General features: G+C 42.1%; 1 protein-coding gene across 2 annotated transcripts in view; it reads left to right on the top strand.

Annotated features, from left to right (window-relative positions):
• The window catches only part of Sec71 (ADP ribosylation factor guanine nucleotide exchange factor Sec71), a 115,262-nt gene that overhangs the window by 21,625 nt on the left and 81,511 nt on the right, over positions 1-12,126 (top strand). For both annotated transcript variants that reach the window (XM_083143739.1, XM_083143740.1), the window contains exons 8-10: positions 7,500-7,734; positions 10,220-10,389; positions 11,816-11,994. In XM_083143739.1, the coding sequence (XP_082999865.1) occupies positions 7,500-7,734; positions 10,220-10,389; positions 11,816-11,994 (584 nt within the window). The remainder of the gene's footprint in view (positions 1-7,499; positions 7,735-10,219; positions 10,390-11,815; positions 11,995-12,126) is intronic.

The following is a 12,126-nucleotide window of genomic DNA, read 5'->3' as shown; positions in this document are numbered from 1 at the left end:
TTGGACATTGCTGACATCCAACGCAATGCGAACGCTGAACTCAACTGCATCCCGCAGGCTGCCTTCACCCAAAGTATGCGAGACATCTACACGCGTTCTCAGAAGTGCATTACCATTGGAGGCGACTATTTTGAAGGACAATAAGCTGTATTCCTGCAAATAAATCATGAAATCATTCATTCAATCTTTCACCCGTATTTATTGAACACAGGTTGTATAAATTATTATACATCAATATGCCTATTCTACATGGGGCTAATAGAGTATTGTAATATATATATATATATATATATATATATATATATATATATATATATATATATATATTAATGGATAAAAGCAAGGAGGGCCAAAAGGGCTAAGTAAAAATCAAAGAAGGTAAAAGGAAACACTCACCAGACAGTAGAAAGATTCAAAATTTTCGCTAATTTATAGCATCATCGGTGTGAGAAGAAATAGACGGAACCGGAAGTTGGGGCACTGCAGAGTTGCCAGGTCCCCATCGAAGAAGAAGCGGTGCGTAGAACGAAAAAACACTGTTTCGTCACCAGGCTCGTCGTAAACTGTGAGTGTGTAGGAAGAGTTGGGAGGGCGGGAGGGACGGGATGGTTTGGGGGGGAAGGTGGGTGAGGGATGGGTATTACTGGGTGGCCTTGTTCAGGCCAGGTGGAGTGGTTGCACTCATGGCTGATATATAGGCCCTTTCCCATCTTTTGCGAACAGAGGTGTTGGCTGGTTTGGGTAGGAGATGGATGATCGCTACCCGGAAGCAGTCGTTGAAACTGATGTTCTGGTGGTTGGTGTGGACGGCGACAGTGAAGTCCAGGTTGTGGGTGGAGGAGCGGTGGTTATTGATGCGGAGGTTGAGGGCCGTTGATGTTTCCCCCAGGTAAAAATCACCACAGATGTTGCAGGTGAGGATGTAGATAAGGTTTGAGGCATGGCAGGTCCCTTTGGGATAAAGGGTAAATTTGCCAGTGACCTTGTGCACCTGGGGGGGCATTTGAAAACCACCCTGGGTTTGTCTCCCAATTCTCCACAGTGATCCTGAAACCAAAAGCATATTTCCCGACAAACCCAGGGTAGTTTTCAAACGCCCCACCAACCTCCAAAACATCCTGGTCCACAACACTCCTTCACCACACATCCAACACCCCCCTGCCCATAAATGCAACCGCCCCAGGTGCAAGACCTGCCCCATCCTCATCACTTCACACCCTCCAGGTGCACACGGCCACTGGCAAATTTACCCTTCATCCCAAAGGGACCTGCCATGCCTCAAACCTTACCTACATCCTCACCTGCAACATCTGTGGTGATTTTTACCTGGGGGAAACATCAACGGCCCTCAACCTCCGCATCAATAACCACCGCTCCTCCACCCACAACCTGGACTTCACTGTCGCCGTCCACACCAACCACCAGAACATCAGTTTCAACGACTGCTTCCGGGTAGCGATCATCCATCTCCTACCCAAACCAGCCAACACCTCTGTTCGCAAAAGATGGGAAAGGGCCTATATATCAGCCATGAGTGCAACCACTCCACCTGGCCTGAACAAGGCCACCCAGTAATACCCATCCCTCACCCACCTTCCCCCCCAAACCATCCCGTCCCTCCCAACTCTTCCTACACACTCACAGTTTACGACGAGCCTGGTGACGAAACAGTGTTTTTTCGTTCTACGCACCGCTTCTTCTTCGATGGGGATCTGGCAACTCTGCAGTGCCCCAACTTCCGGTTCCGTCTATTTCTTCTCACACCGATGATGCTATAAATTAGCGAAAATTTTGAATCTTTCTACTGTCTGGTGAGTGTTTCCTTTTACCTTCTTTGATTTATATATATATATATATATATATATATATATATACCAGGTGGTTATAATTAAAGTGACTGTGTTCAGAGTGGTACAGCATGGGCTGTAATGAGAGTAGCAGTCTGAAACTTCGTAGATATGATAATGAAGCAATGCGCTCGCGAATTATGCAAAAAAAAAAAAAAATAAATAAATAAAAAATAGTTCCAATTCTCGCCACCAGGGTAAAAAATGGCGCTGTAAGCAGTCAAAACGTGGAATTTTCCGTAACTCTGACGTCAAAGTCGGTGACATTGCCTAACCATTGTGTGAGCTCCCTGGTTGTTGTTGGTGACGCTTGTTGCTTTTTTTTCCTTTAGTGATGTGAATGTTCGCCGAACATTAAAAGTTTGATTTTTCCCGTGTAAAAAGCAATGGCTATTGCGAAGAAAGACCGTGCACTGCTAGTGAAGTTGTTTTACCAGAATGGGAGCAATAGTAACGCTGCACTGCGGAAATATCGCCAACAGAAAGGGCTGAGAAGAGGGCCCATGTCAATTAATGGGCTGAAGAAGATGATGAAGAAATTCGAGGAAACAGGTGAATTGGGTGTTGCACCAGTGAGAGGAAGGCGGCCCATCCCCGTGGAAGTTGTGGACGAAGTTGCTGTAGCTGTAGCTGACCGTGCAGCACATGCCTCAACTTCTGCAACCAGTGCTAGAGCTGTGGCACGTGAATTGTCACTCCCCTGGTCAACAGTTCGCAAGGTATTGCGGTGCATTTTACACTGGTATCCCTACAAGATTCAAATTGTGCACCAATTGAAACCCCAAGATATTCCACAACGCCGTGAGTTTGCCCAATGGTTTTTGGCACGCATGGAAGTGGATGACATGTGGCCGGGGAATATTCTGTGGACTGACGAGGCGCATTTTACTCTGGTCGGTACAGTGAATACTCAGAACTGTCGCATATGGGGTTCCACTCGTCCACATGTTGTGCAGGAACAACCATTGCACTCAGTTTACGTGACTGCATGGTGTGGGTTCACTAGCTCCTTCATTCTTGGTTCGTTTCTCTTTGAGGAGATGACACCTCGAGGGCCTGTTAGGTGTACAGTGACATCTGCACGTTATAGGGACCTCCTTGTGCAACACGTGATTCCAGCTTTGCAAGAACGGAACTGTGAACACACCACCATTTTCATGCAAGATGGGGCAACACCACATGTCGCTCGCCACGTGAAAGATTTGCTGCGAGAAACCTTCACTAATGACCGCATCATCTCTAGGCAGTTTCCAGATGATTGGCCTTCCAGATCCCCCGACCTTAATCCATGTGACTTCTGGCTGTGGGGATATTTAAAAGATCGTGTCTATCAGGGACATGTCCGGTCTGTGCCTGATCTGAAGGCTAGCATACAACGACATGTCGCTCAGATTTCACCAGACATGCTGCGAGCAACCGTCGACCATGCCGTGTTACGAATGCAGCATGTTGCTGAATTGGGAGGCCATATTGAACAGTTCTTGTAACCATAGTTCCTAATAAACATGCCTGAGCCATTGTTCTCATGTGTTTGATCTTTCCTGCCTTTTTCCTGTAACTATACCACGTTTTGACTGCTTACAGCGCCATTTTTTACCCTGGTGGCGAGAGTTGGAACTATTTTTTTTTTTTGCATAATTCGCGAGCGCATTGCTTCATTAGCATATCTACGAAGTTTCAGACTGCTACTCTCATTACAGCCCGTGCTGTACCACTCTGAACACCGTCACTTTAATTATAACCACCTTGTATATAGGATAAAAGGAAGGAAGGCCACAAGGGCTAAATAAAAAATGAAAAGGAGAGAGGAAGCACTCAACGGACAAAGAAAAAATTCAAATTTTCGTGATGGTATGTCACAACTTCAGGAGTAGAGAGACGTTGTATAACTAAGTGACTAGAGGGAAGAGTATGCATGACCTGCAGTGTTGCCAGGTCCCGAAGGGAAAAAAAAGTGTTGACAGTACCACAAAAAAAATGGTTCTCTTACCAAGCTTGTCGAAAACTGTGAGTGGTGGTGGGGGGGAAAGGTGGTGGTGAGGGTGAGGATAGGGGATGAGGGGCGTTACTTGGTAACCTTGTTCAGGCCTGGAGGTGTGGTTGCATTCATGGTCGATATGTAGGCCCTCTCCCATCTTCTACGTATTGAGGTGTTGGTGGATTGGGGCAAGGAGTGGACGATCGCTACCTGGAAGCAGTCATTAAAAGGAATATTGTGGTGATTGGTGTGAATGGCAACAGCAAAGTCCAGGTTTTGGGTAGAGGAGTGGTGGTTGTTGATGCGGAGGTTCAGGGCTGGGGATGTTTCCCCCAGGTAGAAGCTCCCACAGATGTTGCACGTGAGGATATAAATTAGGTTAGAACTGTTGCAGGTTCCTTTGGGGTAGAGGGTGAATTTGCCGGTGGCAGTGTGGATCTGGAGGGTGCGGGAAGTGACAAATGTGGGGCAGGTTTTGCACCTTGGGCAGTTGCATTTGTGGGCAGGTTCGAGTTGATTGTGAGTAGGTGGATTGTTGTGGACCAGGATGTTTTAGAGATTGGGAGGGCATTTGAAAACAACTCTGGGCTTGTCGGGGAAGATATTTCTGTGTCAGGATCACTGTGCAGGATGGGAAGGAGGGAACGTAGAGTGTGTGTGATTTTGTTGAGGTGGGGGTGATATTGGGTAACAAGTGCAGGGGGATTGGTAGCAGGTTTTTCTTGGTGGGAGTGTATGAGTGTATGAAGCAGCTTGGGATATTTGTTTGGTGACCAGGGTGGAAGGATATTCACGGTTGGTCAAGGTTTGGTGTAAGCGGAGGTTATAGTTCTGTCGGGAGGTGGCTGAGGTGTTGAGGCGTTGATCTCTGAGGGCCAGGGAGAATGGGATGGCTTTCTTGGTGTGGAACAGATGGGAGCTGGAGAAGTGTAGGTATTGCATATGGTTGGTAGGTTTGATGTGGAGGAGGTTTCCAAATGTCCTTCCTTCATGTGCACGTCCACATCCAGGAAGGTGATTTGGTTGGTGGAGTGAGTCCAGGTGAAATTGATGGAGCTGAAGTGGTTAAGTTTGTCTAGGAAGGTGGTCAGGGAAGGTTCTCCATGCGTACAAAGCATGAAGATGTCATCGATGAAACGTAGCCAGAGGAGAGGTTTGAGAGATTGGGTCTCCAGGAACTCTTTTTCAACTTTGCCCATGAACAGGTGGGCATAGGATGGGGCCATTCTGGTACCCATGGCTGTGCCCTGGATTTGGAGATAGTGCTTGTCCTCGAAGGTGAAGTTGTTGCACGTGAGGACAAGGTGAGCTAGATGGGTCAGGAAATTAGTGCTGGGGTTGTGGGGTTTTGGTCTGTTGTTGAGGAAGAATTCTATGGAGCAGAGGCCATGGGAGTGAGGTATGTTGGTATAGAGAGACATAACATCGATGGTGGCAAGGATAGTGTTGGCAGGTAATGGTGGGAGAGTGTTAATTTTCTGAAGGAAGTGGCTGGTGTCCCGGAGGTAGGAGGGCAGAGCTTTAACAAGAGGCTGGAGGTGGGAGTCGACAAAGGCTGAGATTCTTTCAGAAGGTGAATTGTAACTGGACACGATGGGTCTGCCAGGGTTGCGAGGTTTATGGATCTTGGGCAGCAGGTAAAAAGTGGGGGTGCGGGGGTTGTCTGGCATGAGCATGGATATGGTGGAGGCTGTCAGGCCCTCCGGGGGACCTCGGGTGTGGATAAAGTCCTGGATTCTGTTGAGGTGTGTGGCTGAAAGGTCGACCATGGTGGTTTTGTAGGTGAAGGAGTCGGCCTGCTGGCGAGTGGCTTCCGCCAGGTAATCTTGAGAGTTCAAGACCACCGTGGTGGATCCTTTGTCAGCTGGGAGGATTTTGATGTGGTGGTTCTGGCAGAGATCTTGAAGGGCTTTATCTTGAGAGGGATTCAAGTTGGGTTTGTTGTGGAGGTTGTCAAGAAATGAGCTGTCAGTGATAGTGGAGATTATGGCAGTGATGTATCTTTCCAGGGGGTGGTTGGTGGGCAGGGGGGGGGGGTGGGTCTTGGGAAGATGATGGGCAAAATTGGAGGAGGCTTGAGTGGGTTTCATTGGTTGTGGTTATAACCCTCTGCCCACAAAGTGAGTTGGTATCATTGTATGACGTCTTGCCTCATTTTGATTGGCTAGCATGCTCAGAGCCATGAGGAAGAATCAAGCCTGCTCAGTGGGAAGGCATCCGTTAAGGGGGAAAGAGTGGAGTAACTCTTACTGTACACGTGAATGGTGAGTGTGGCTATCCGATGGGGGATGTAAGTAGATTTTGGTTCCTTCTAATTCTTTAGTTAGATATTTATTTATTTGTTCAATATTAGGTTTGTTATTTTCAAAGGATAATTAGATTATTATTAGCATCAGTATCCAGGAACCTAATCTATAATTCTCGGTCGTATGGCCGCGTGCACTACTCACGTATTGTCCCCCAATTATTAATCAATTAAGTATTAGGATATTAATTTATTTGAATTTGATATAAAAAGAAAGAGAAATATAAACTATTTGTTTATTAGAATTCTATATTCTGGCATTGTTAAAAATAAAATTGGAAAGATCTAAGTTCTGGTTTGAATTCGTAAAAATAATTTCCTAGAAGAATGGACTGGGACAACAGCTTACTTTCACTGGCAATCTGTATACGGTAGATCCTGCTTTATGCAGTTGAGATTGAGCGTGACTACAATGAAATGGGCCCTTTTTTACAGCTTAGTTGCATGGTCTGGGGGGAAGGGTTTTTGCCCAGAAGTGTTACCATCTGAGGTGTCTGGCAAAGGTGTGGATATCGAAGAGGAGATGGAATTGGTTGTGGGGAGTTGTGGGGGAGAAGGTGAGGCCTTTGGATAGAATATCAATTTCGGTAGGGGTGAGATTGTGGTTGGATAAATTTAGTACACTTTGGTTGTGTTGGGGTAGGTTAGGGTCGTTGGTGATCATGGCTCTGATGGGGGTGGGTTTGTCCATGGACTGGTTGTTTACCAAGGTGTGAGAATTGTGGGTGCAGCTTTGGTGTTTGTGGGGTTCAATTAGTGGTGCTGGAGGAGGGGGTAGTGGCAAGGGAGGGTCAGGCAGTAGAGGGCATGTGGATTTGGGAGTGAATTATGGTGGGAGTGGAAGGGGGAGAGTACAGCCAGCCTGAAAAGCCTGGCGGCAGAGGTTGGACAGTTTGTGTAGGTGTTTGTTGCTAAGGTCGTTTGAGATAGAATGGGCTGCATGGCAGAAAGATTCAATTTTTTGGTAGCATTCACCTGGGGTCAACAAAAGGATTTTTGTGAGGGATTGGATGGATAAGGACAGTTCCTGGGTGCGATTAAGCTGGGATTGGTACATGGTGTGGGTTAGCTCAATAGCAAAGTATCTCGCAAGTGGGAAAATCATGGGTTTAATACTTGGGTGCATAGCAGAACACACCCAAACTTCCTTTTTTTTTTTATCCTTCGGGACCTGGCAACACTGCAGGTCATGCTTACTCTTCTCTCTAGTCACTTAGTTATACAACGTCTCTCTACTCCTGAAGATGTGACATACCATCACGAAAATTTGAATTTTTTCTTTGTCTGGTGAGTGTTTCCTCTCTCCTCTTTCATTTTTTTTATATATACACATCATAGATTAAACTGTACGTGCATATTATTTTTTCAGATCGCATGAATTACGCTCGAAAATCCTGTCCCTACAACTCTTGCTGTCCATATTGCAAAGTGCTGGTCCAGTATTTAGATCAAATGAAATGTTCGTAACAGCAATCAAGCAGTATTTGTGTGTAGCATTGTCAAAGAATGGAGTTTCATCAGTGCCTGAAGTGTTTGAGCTGTCCTTGGCTATTTTTCTGGCTCTTCTGTCCAAGTTCAAAATGCATCTCAAAATGCAGATAGAAGTAAGTAGAAGTTTTTTTTTTGTACTGTGATTTTTAAGTTTACGAAAGTCCAATCTGTAAATTACAATTTTATTCCTTCTAGACTCATGACATGTTGAATTCAAGCTCTTCAATTTCTTTCAAGTTTTTTTTTGTATTGTGTATTATTAATGCTCAAACAGTGCATAACATACATCTGTATAATTTGTATTTGTGTATAAAATCTGAACATGTTATATTACGTTGCTTTCCTGGAACTGTTATTTTCTATTGCTTTCATTTAAATTCCAATGAATCAATTAAATAAAATATTATCAGTATAATTTTATATTCGGCAACATGTATATCATGTCTGTAGTGTTTGCTTTTAAAAGAATAAACATTACACATTTTCTGCTGTGAAATTGCATTTTTGGCTTAAGTTCTCTTTCCCAAACAGCCTAGATATGAAATCTACCTTTGCCAATATGTAAAATGAAATTCAAAATGCTCCCTGAATAGTGTGTTCATTCAGCTCTATTCATTGTAACTAACTTAATGATTGCAGTGGGCATTTCTTTAGATACTGTGCCCCTCCAGTGCCATAGTGGTAATGCTGTTGATTGTAATTCAAGGAGTTCTGGGCTTGGTTCCGTATGGGGACACATTGCACAATGGGTCCAATCCCAATTGATCTGTAGTAGGGATGGGCCGATATGAAATTTTGTCCGATACCGATATAAACCGATATTCTACCGATTCGATATAAAATTAGAAATGGTCCTTGACATTGCTTCTAAAGATATCAGTTTGGCGGTTACGCGGAGATAGGTAATTAACTCTGATACACTTACTACCCATTTTTCCGCAAAAGTTTTTTCCAGAGATCGATTTCGCCACTCGTCTGGTGGCTTCGTCAGACAGTTCACGCCTGACGAAGCCACCAGAGAAGTGAAATCGATCACTGGAAAAAAACTTTCGTGGAAAAATGAATAGTAAGTGTATCAGAGTTAATTAGGTCCTTGAGGAACCTGAAAGGTTCATTGATTTCCTTAATAAATGTGTTTCAAGGTGACTGCAGTGCAAAAGAAGTTGCATATTTAGACATTTTACTTTTTTAAACAGTAGGGCATGGAGATTATCCGTAAAAATTACAACAAAATGGCAGAATTTTGCACTTAATTATCATATATTTATCGATATATCAGATCAGTAAAATAATCGGTAATTTTACCTATAGTTCCGATTAATCGGTCTCATCCCTATTCTGTAGTATCAGTACCGATTAGCCTGTCTGAGCATAAAGTGGATTTAAAAAAACTAACTCTGTGGCACAAAGAGCCCACTGAGGTGCAAGGCCTGCCAAGCCTACCAGGAAAGAGAGTAAATGAGAGGGGGAAGTTTTGCTTATTTAATTTCAAACACAACTGTCAAATGCCCAACTACGTTTTTTTTGTAATTTTCTTCTTTTAAGTTCATATGATTCATGGAAAGAAATATTCTTGTAATTGCAGAAATAGCACTGAATGAAGCTGATGCAGATGTATCAGTAGAGCCAAGATTTCTGTCCAAAAACTGCATATTTCAGGATCGAAAGTGGTGCATTTTGGTGTTAAATTTTTAAATAAAACCCTACCTTTAGATAAGAACTATACTTATTACACAAGAATAAACATTTTCCTTCTAATAGCACATTTATGTAGTTATCAGAGTATTAAGTTTGTTCCTGTCTAGAGGAGTCCATTTTTGCTTCTCAAATATTTTTAGCAGAATTACTCAATTTTTTACATGAATTGCGTAACTTGCAGGATAATTTCAGATGTCAGAAAGTGTCATGTCAGTAAATAAACTCTGAATTTTGTAATTTACTCTTATAAGCTTGCTTTTAATTTTTTCAGTGCAAATTTTTCTTCGCGATCGATTTCACCACCCGTCTGGTGGCAAAAATGATTGGGAAGAAAAATTTGCATGGAAAAAATGAAACGTAAGCTTATCAGAGTAAATTACCTATCTCCACGTAACCGCCAAACAAATATCTTTAAATACAATCTGAATTTTGTGTTTAAAAGTTTATTTCACATTTTGCAGTTAATTTCATGACAAAACATGGTAGGAAAATACACCTCACACTTTTCCAAAACATGAAAAATGAACATTGCAGTATGTAATTTCACATTTCGTGTTTCCATCAAAAACTAATTATTCATGCCTCTATGAATCGGTATTGAAAGTATCATTTAGATACTGACTCTAGATGCTCTTCTAGAGTTTCCATATTTTGTTGGCTCCTCAAAAATGCTGTAAGACACTTTTGCAATATTTACATGATTAATATTAATAATAGTTAATTAATATTTTGAACAACTTTGAATTCTTACTGTTTTCAAGTATTGGTATAGGTTATAAATGGCATTGGCTGAGCTGTAATAAACATTAGTAAACTATCATTAGTTTGTTCTCTCTTGCAATCTCTTTCCTTTTGTTGTTAATACTGGTCTGTAGTAATTTTGCTGTGAATCTCTTACAGGTATTTTTTAAGGAAATCTTCCTTAGTATTCTAGAAACCTCAAGTTCCTCATTTGAACACAAGTGGATGGTGATTCAAGCACTTACGAGGATATGTGCAGATGCTCAGAGTGTGGTGGATATATACGTCAATTATGACTGTGATTTGGCAGCTGCCAATGTGTTTGAAAGGTGAGGTCTTAATATTTGTAAGTCAATATTCAGCGATTTGCCACTAGTAGCAGTGTGCTGCAATGTAGTTATTTAAGTTTACCTCATCTTTATTCCATATGAACACACTGAAATGCAATGTGCAAATTGTTGCTCAGTGAGGAGTCCGACATTAGTCGTGGAATTCATTGTCAATGCTCTACCACTAAGATACCCAGTCAATCTCAACAATCCTGCAGAAATCAGGGATACCAACTTAGGAAGGAAAATGTGGAAAATTCTGCGAGTTTTGTAAATGTGTTCAAATATCAGTAAAGGAAACTGAAAACACTTTCACTTTTCCCTCCCAACTGTTTTATTTCTTGGAAAGTATTTTGCATAAAAATATCCTTTCATTTTATTTTTCATAATTTATTTTCAAAAATATTGGATAAACTTGATTCTTGTAAGTAATATTTTGGCAATCACATGTATGCCTGCTTGCCTAATTGTAGGTTTTTCTAATTGTTCAGTTCACTCCTTCTCTATTTCTCATTTCTGTTTCTCACACTTTATTTTAGCTGTGATGATGCTAGCCAGACGCTGGTGATAATTTTGTATGTGCTCTTTGTTTCTTTTTACATTCCTGCCCACATACTGGTAAATGACAAGTAAAAGATTGTGACTCATGCATATCTGTTTGTATTTACATTGAGTTTAAATTGTATGCAATTTCATTTCCTTTCAAATAAAAATATATAAATAATGTTTCAGGATGACGTTTCGGAAGTCTGTACTACTTCCTTCAGGTAATAAAATAAAAAACTTTAGGTGCCAAACATGGTACCGCGTTGTTAAATCGTAAGTTGAGGACTCAGGTGGAGGATAGAAAAGGTAGAAAACTTACGGTGACATCATAAAAACTCCAGTGGAAGTCTTTGCTGGTTAAAAATTCCCTATGTTAAAAAACAAAAACCACAACTAAAACGATTAAAAATCAAAGAGCTATTACAGTCCCCTAGTGACTTCCGTCAGTGTTGGGTTGAACACATGGACTGTGAGCGCTCCTATTCTGCGTTGAAGGTAAAATTTCCCGTCCATCATTCGCCTCTTACGATCGTATACGTCACCATTCCAAGGTGAACTCCCTCTCTTCTTCGGCGACCTTCACAACCTCGGGAGTGACATGAAAACCCATTTTAGTGTCTGTATTTACCGCTTTATCCCACTGTTTAAGAAAAGCGATCCACCCTTCCTCCAGATTACCATTTTTTTTAACAGGGAATTTTTAACCAGCGAATGGCACCTAAAGTTTTTTTTATTTTATTACCTGATGAAGGAAGTACTACAGACTTCCGAATTGTCGTTCTGAAACATTCCTACTCACTCACGTAAGTTATTTATATATTTTTATTTGAACTGATAGTGAGTAAAACGCACCATTGTAATATGTTTCCTTTCGTTTCAGGCTAGTCAACGATTTGTCCAAAATTGCTCAAGGAAGACAAGCCTTGGAGCTAGGTGCAACACCAAACCAGGAGAAGACCATGAGAGTCAGGGGCTTGGAGTGCTTGGTATCTATTCTGAAGTGTATGGTAGAATGGAGCAAGGACCTGTACGTGAACCCGAATTCTCAAACCACACTAGGTAAGTGAGATAATCGAGCTGCGACATGAGAGTGTACTGTGATTGTGATATAAGTAGGGGCATGCATATTTCGTTTTTAACGAAAAAACGAAATTGGAAAAAACACATTGTAGTGTTAATTTTTCATGTTTT

This window comes from Lepisma saccharinum, chromosome 22 (genome assembly GCF_977018435.1).
Source record: "Lepisma saccharinum chromosome 22, izLepSacc3.1, whole genome shotgun sequence".
In the NCBI taxonomy this organism is placed as follows: domain Eukaryota; kingdom Metazoa; phylum Arthropoda; class Insecta; order Zygentoma; family Lepismatidae; genus Lepisma; species Lepisma saccharinum.
This window is presented reverse-complemented; position numbering and strand designations above follow the sequence as displayed.